We start from the raw sequence: 7,227 nt of genomic DNA on the forward strand, positions 1-7,227 counted from the left end.
TTATCCAGTTAAGTTCACGCACCGGTGTCAACTGAGAGCCCAGTAATTATTTTTTTCGGTATGCCGGTCGCGTTATGTATATCAAAAAAAAAAAATATTGTACATATTGTAGGTGCGAATCGCCTAAGTTGTGATTATATATTATAATATTGTTTTCTATGAATGTCAATAAAAAATTTATTTGTCGGGTAAAAAATACTCGAACATTTAATACAAGGCTCCCTACTATATTTTTACATTGATATTTGAAAAATATTAAAAATCCTTAGTCACAGTTATTTTTATAAAGCATTTTTAACAAGTTTAAAAATTGACAAAATATGGAAAAATCACGAAAATTATCAAATTATTTTGAGTTAAGAATTCGTAAAAATTTTTCTTTTTAAATCTTAGATTTGAAAATGTAATACAAGATTTCCCATAATATTGTCTACCTTTATCAAATAAAAAATGTCTACAAGAAAGTAAAATTAAATTTTTATGAGCGTTTGAAATTCATATTTTTACAACATTTGATATTCGCTCGATTTTTCATGTGACGATTTTCTTATTTTCTTGTAATTAAATAGCGAATGACTGTAGATATTTGAAAATTTCATTGAACGTTAAAATTTTTATTTTTTATACACTATAAACTGTGGACACTTTTTGAGCTGTTTACGGACATTCTTAGTTTTCAATTTGTTTAGTTTTTTTTTCTATAAATATCAATAAAATTTTGATTTGTTGGTAAAAAAGAGTGAAAATTTAATGCGAGACTCCTGATATATTGTTGCATTATCAGTTGAAAAATATTAAAAATACATATGTACAATTTTTTTTATAAGCATTTAAAGTTCAAAAATTGACAAAATATGGAAAAATCACGAAAATTAGCAAATTATTTTGAGATAAGAATTCATAAAAAGTTGTCTTTTTAAATCTAAGATTTTAAAATGTAATACAAGATTCCTTATAAGATTATCTACCTTTATCAAACAAAAAATATCTATAAGAAAGTCAAATTAAATTTTTATAATCGTTTGAAATTCAAATTTTTACAACATTGGATATTCACTCGATTTCTCATGTAGCGATTTCCTTATTTTGTTGTAATTCAAAAACGAACAACTGTAGATACATAAATATTTGACACTCAGCGAACTGCAGACTCTACTCTGTCAAATTGAAGCGTGTCTAAACTCTCGCCCTCTTTCACCATTGAGTAGCAGCCGAGAAGATTTAGATCCGCTCACCCCTGATCACTCTCTAATAGGAGGTCCAATCACGCTGCCTCCGGAACCAGATTTAACATCACAACAAATAAGTGTGCTTCGAAGGTGGAAGTTAGTACAAGCACTAATGCAGTCTTTTTGGACAAGATGGACCTAGGAATATCGGCCTCAGCTGCAGGTCAGAGGAAAATGGACAACTGAAACCAAGCTATTAGCAATCGACGTTGTTGTAATTCTAAAAGAAGACAACATGGCTCCATGCAAGTGGAAGATATCACGCATAACACGTGTACACTCAGGAAGGGATGGTCATATCCGAGTAGTCACCATACGAACTTCTAATGGTACAGAGACGAATATGCCAGTCCTCAAATTATGTCTCCTGCCATTCAAGGAAGAGTTAGAACATTACTGAAAATTACCATTTTCACGTTGGGGTGGGGGGGAGAATGTTGAAGAAAAACCGCCACCGTCCCACACTCACACAAACATGGACATCACATACCTGGTTGTCTATATATTATATGATTGGCTTATTTTTGTATTGTATTTATGTTATCTTGTGAATTATATTATAATAATAATATGTAGATTATGCGTGATTGGTCACCGACGCGGAAGATTAGCATGGCTGCTGAAAGTTCTCCAGTTAGTTTCGTATGCCGGTCGCGTTGTATATATCAAAAAATATAATATTGTACGTGTAGGTGCGAATCGCCTAAGTTGTGATTATAATATATTATAATATTGTTATTGTAGGCGTGAATCGCCTTTCATACCAAGATCATATTATAATATTGTGAGCTCGAATCGCCATTATTGGTGTTGGTGCTCGCAAATCGCCGGACATATTATTTATATTGTTTTATATCTTGTGTGGCAAATCACCACTGTTTATTATTTTTATTATATTAGTATATAGTTATTTGTATTTTTAGTGTTATTTATATTTCGCAAGTTGTGAACTTAATATTATTATATAGGACAGATAGCAGCTGGCCAGCCATGCACCGACAATATTGTGAGTAAAACACTTATTGTTGTATTGTATTCAGCTCTAATAGCTGCATCATATTTATACAATTGAACCATATTAATATTCTTAGTGGCTCAAATAGCTTATTATTTACAATTTTTATATTATTGTGTCTGTTTGGCCAAAAAGGGCCATATTAAATTTGTACACTGTGTATTATTTAAATATCATTTTTGAAGCATAATTATAGTATATTGTTTTAATATTGAAAATATGTGTTGACATTTTATTCTTTAAGTATACACACACAGCATATATACACACCTACACATCTCCAGACCACATATCTCACTAGTATTTGCGCGGCGAACCCAACCAATACTAACTGAGCTATAGAACCACTACACACAAGTACACAGGTAGGACGGTGTGTGAGAAGGTGCTTGAAAATGCTTCGGTACCGGGCGCACATACTATTATTGGATGTAACCGGCCGCGACAAACTCAGTACACCAGATACAAGCTTAGACCAGTCAGTATACGTATCAGCTGTTAATATTATTGTATTATATTTGAATTATACTGATATTAAATAAAAAAATAGGTCTGCTCTAAAGTAGTTTACGAGTGGGTCACTGTATAACGGATGGTATTAAATTTGAATTCAATGATATAATGTCATTGTATAAGAAAAACGATTTTGAGCAGAGACGGTATGTCAGTATATGTATAAGACATATTATATATTTATGTAAGGTGTTAAAAAAAAATATTGGCCAATAATAGGTAGATATAATAAATTCCAAATTAATCATAACACAATATCCAATAGGTACATATAACGTGTTATACATCAAAACAAACCGTGATACTATCATAGAAATATAGTAGTATACTTTAGAAGTTTCAAGCACCCACGAATAATATTATAAAATCACGAAAAAATACCTAAAATAGTTATTCTAGGTTTATTAATATGTAATTTCGTCGATATTTGAAATTAAAATTACTATAAAAATAAACTATGTACCGTAACTGTATTTTTTAGATTTTTTGGTAACAGAATAACCTACTTACGTGGAATCTTGTTTTGAATTTTTAATACTTAGCTATAAAAGTTGAACATTTTATAAATTTTTAATAACAAAATAATTATTCAATTTTAAATTTTATAAATTTTGTAAAAATTCGATCTTTAAATGCATATAAAAAAAAAAATTGTGTCTATGTATAATTAATATTCTTCAACTGCTATTCTAACAATATAATATCAAGATCCTTGTATTAATTTTTTACACTTTTTGGCCCAACAGATAAAAATGTATTGATATTTGTAGAAAAAATAATAATACAATTTAAATATGAAATTGACCATAAACTGTTCAAGACAAGTTAAAATATTTTGAAAATTGTATTAAGTATAAGAATTAATAAAATAAACATTCAGGGAAATTTTCATGTATCTACAGTAATTCATTTTTGAATTACAACAAAATAAGAAAATCGCTACATGAGAAATCGAATGAATAGGTATTCAATCTTGCAAAAATTTGAATTTTAAACGCTCATAAAAATTTAATTTTACTTTCCAATTGACATTTTTTTTTTTACAAAGGTACGACATTTTATAAGCAATCCTGTATTACATTTTAAAATCTTAGATTTAAAAAGAAAAATTTTTATGAATTCTTAACTCAAAATAATTTGCTATTTTTCGTGATTTTTCCATATTTTATTACTTTTTGAACTTAAAACGCTCATGAAAAAACAGTGACCAAGGATTTTTAATATTTTTCGAATGTAACAATATTTTAGGAGCCTTGTATTAAATTTTCAAGTGATTTCCACACCAAATAATTATTGACATTCATAGAAAAAAAACTAATAAAATTGGAAAATGAAAATGTCTCTAAACAGTTCAAAACAAATAAAAATATTTTGAAAATTTTATAGTGTATAGAAAATTGAAATATAAACAACCAGTGAAAATCTCATATGTCGAAGGTCATTTGACTTAAAGTTACACCAAAAACAATGTCGTTTTCGTGGCAATTTTTACAAGATACTGAAGTTGAAGAGCGAAGCATTATTTTGACTAATTATCGTTTACAGAGACACAAAAAAAAAAATTAAAAAAAAACACAAACATAATTGTAAAATCAATACATACATCGTTCCACGCCCAGAACCTAAGATTAAAAATTATATAACTGTTTTAAATGTTTTTATACATTACCGCTGGAATTGGACATTTATTAGTTGGAACATTGAAACCCTCTAAAACGGTAAGCCATACATTTCCACCGAGAAGTTTTACAGTACTGCATGCTTTTTTTGCATTGAGAATATATGCATTTGGCACCCATCCGCCAGTTGAGCCCCAAGACGCAAGGTTACCATTGAGCTACAAATAAATACTTTATTACATTATTTAAGATGACTACAAACATTTACAATTCATGTAGAAATAAAAATGAATTACTCACATATCATAACTATAATAATACAATTGTTATGTTCACCAAGACTTTGCTATTCAGACACTTAGTTCGTGATAAATATAATTATAATTACGATTAATATTATAATTTATGAGACAGGGAACAAAAAAATAAAAAATGTTTTTACACCCAGGTAATTATTTCTAGTTAATTACAGATACAAATTAGTTTATCTGTCATCAAACGAAATTTTAATGAAAATATAATGTGCAGTCCTTGTCTCCGTATGGTCCAACCAATGAGGTAACAAGGTTTTAGTAATTTTATTATGGTAGGTAAAATAGGAAAATAAATATAATAATACAATTGTTATGTTCACCAAGACCATAATTATGATTAATATTATAATGTATGAGTTACGGGAATTAAAACATAAAAAGTTTTTTATACATTTAATGTCGGTAATTATTTCCAGTTAATCCAGTTAGGTAAGTACAGATACAAATTAGTTTTATGTGTCATTAAAAAAAAATGTAATGAAAAAATAATGTGCGGTCGCAGTCCTTGTCTCCGTATGGTGTATCCAATGGGATAGCTAAGTTTTTTTTAATTATGGTAGGTACTCACCAAGTACTATTAGGTATAGAATTACAGTGAAACTTTCACTTTATAATTATAATGAACTTGGATGGAAAATTAAAATCAATCAGTTAGATATTTTCGGCCATTCGTTGATTATGAACCAGTCAGAACTTATTCTATAATATATTGGAGGATCTATTTAATACATTTATCAATAAGTACCAATTTTTTTACCCATGAGATATCACAATACAAAAGTTTCTGTTTATTATGCAACTCTTAAATTAATCATTATAGGTACGTGTGATATGTACTTACTGTAAGAGTATCATCGAAAGGTATCAAAAGTGTCGCATTCCCTTTTAACTCGGTTAGAATTGGTGTCTTTTTATTCATATACCAATTAAATTGAATCGAATGGTTTTTTGTTGTTTCACACTGATATATTTTATCAAACTCCACGCGATATTCACCCTGTAATGAGTGGAATAAATATAATATAAACAAATTTAATTACAAAGAAATCACAAATATAAATTTGACACATTAGTGTTAATAAGAGAAAAAAGATATTATGTTTAATAAATCAAGCTGATTATTAATTTACCAGTGGCAAGTTTGGCCTAAAAAGATTTTCGGATTGAGAAGATGAGAAAAATAAAATAAGTCCGAACGTTTTGATTAACATTTTGCCTGTGATTTTAACAATTATAGAGTGTTTCATACTTTTACAACAAGAAGAATAAATAGGTAACTAAACAGACATGCGTTCTAAAATAAATTAATATATTTCAAATTATTGACATCCTTGATCTGTAACTGCTAAAAATTGCCGGAAATAATTATATAAATAAATTGAACCGGAAAAATGTGATTCAGTTGTTCCGGTATTTATAAAATTATCCATATATTTAAATAAATGGTAATAAAGGCACAAAAAGAGTTCGTGTGATACAGTTTTCACAAATTAAATAATTGTAAAATAAATAAAAACTTAAATTACCTATATTGTATTGGGTGGCCAAACCATGGCTCTATTCATACCCACACAACATACATATATTTATTATAAGTACAATAAATATATTTAAAAAAATGTTGATGGTTAATAAATATTTAATTCTTATTTATTTTTCATTTTTAAATATTATATCAATGTTTAATAAACTACGTTTGATCCATTTGGGGTTTTACAATAAATATTTCTATACAAATATTTGATATTTATTAACGACCATCTAACGGAGTGAAATATAAAATGGTCCTCTTCAGGACCACTAACAACAGAGAATAGCACGTAACATACACAAGGTATCATGACAAATGGTAGATTTTATAGAAGTATATTTAACCGGTATGTTTAGGAAAACCGCACCAAACCAACGGCAACCACTAGGCAACGGTGCTGTAATAATTGGTCATACCGAATAAAGACAACCAATCAGATTTACAATGGTGAATTTGCGGGTATATATACCTGTGCAATTTACCGAACAATCAGGGGTAAAGTTTACCTCATACTTAACCGTTCTAGCCCCGTCCCAACAACTTCGAAACTCACCATTCTAAAACTCTACGTCTCTCCAATTCTTTCTTATGCTGGCCCCTCTTGGGCACCTTTGATCGGTCCCTCACATTGGAAACGCATCGAAACTGTCCAAAACATAGATATTCGTACGATAACGGGTGTGCCCACCATCGTTAAAAACTAGGTTTTTCTAAAGTCTGCAAATTTCAAGTCTATCCAAAATTCCATTCACTCTGAATCAAAATCGATGTTCTACAAAAACTCCTTCTCCGCACATGCCCACATCCGATTCTTAGGTAAAACTCACCTCCCTCCAACCACTAAACGAATAATCAAACCCTACCCTTTAACATGGGTAGAACAACAACTTAATTAAATCATCTTCTAAACTTCCATCCACTAGTAGAGGCAAAAGCCTGGAATAGTTCACGGCTTAGCCATCCCTACAAATCAAAGCAAGAGAACAATCAGCAGTCTTCAACATCT

General features: G+C 29.4%; 1 protein-coding gene across 1 annotated transcript in view; it reads right to left on the reverse strand.

The window, feature by feature from the left end:
- The window catches only part of LOC107883773, an 8,677-nt gene extending 2,740 nt beyond the window's left edge, over positions 1–5,937 (reverse strand). The window contains exons 1-3 of the mRNA XM_016804443.2: positions 5,821–5,937; positions 5,532–5,687; positions 4,427–4,594 (exon numbers count right to left, since the gene is read on the reverse strand). Coding sequence (XP_016659932.2) covers positions 4,427–4,594; positions 5,532–5,687; positions 5,821–5,937 — 441 coding nt within the window. The remainder of the gene's footprint in view (positions 1–4,426; positions 4,595–5,531; positions 5,688–5,820) is intronic.
- Positions 5,938–7,227: the final 1,290 nt, after the last annotated feature.

Source organism: Acyrthosiphon pisum, chromosome A2, assembly GCF_005508785.2.
Source record: "Acyrthosiphon pisum isolate AL4f chromosome A2, pea_aphid_22Mar2018_4r6ur, whole genome shotgun sequence".
In the NCBI taxonomy this organism is placed as follows: Eukaryota; Metazoa; Arthropoda; class Insecta; order Hemiptera; family Aphididae; genus Acyrthosiphon; species Acyrthosiphon pisum.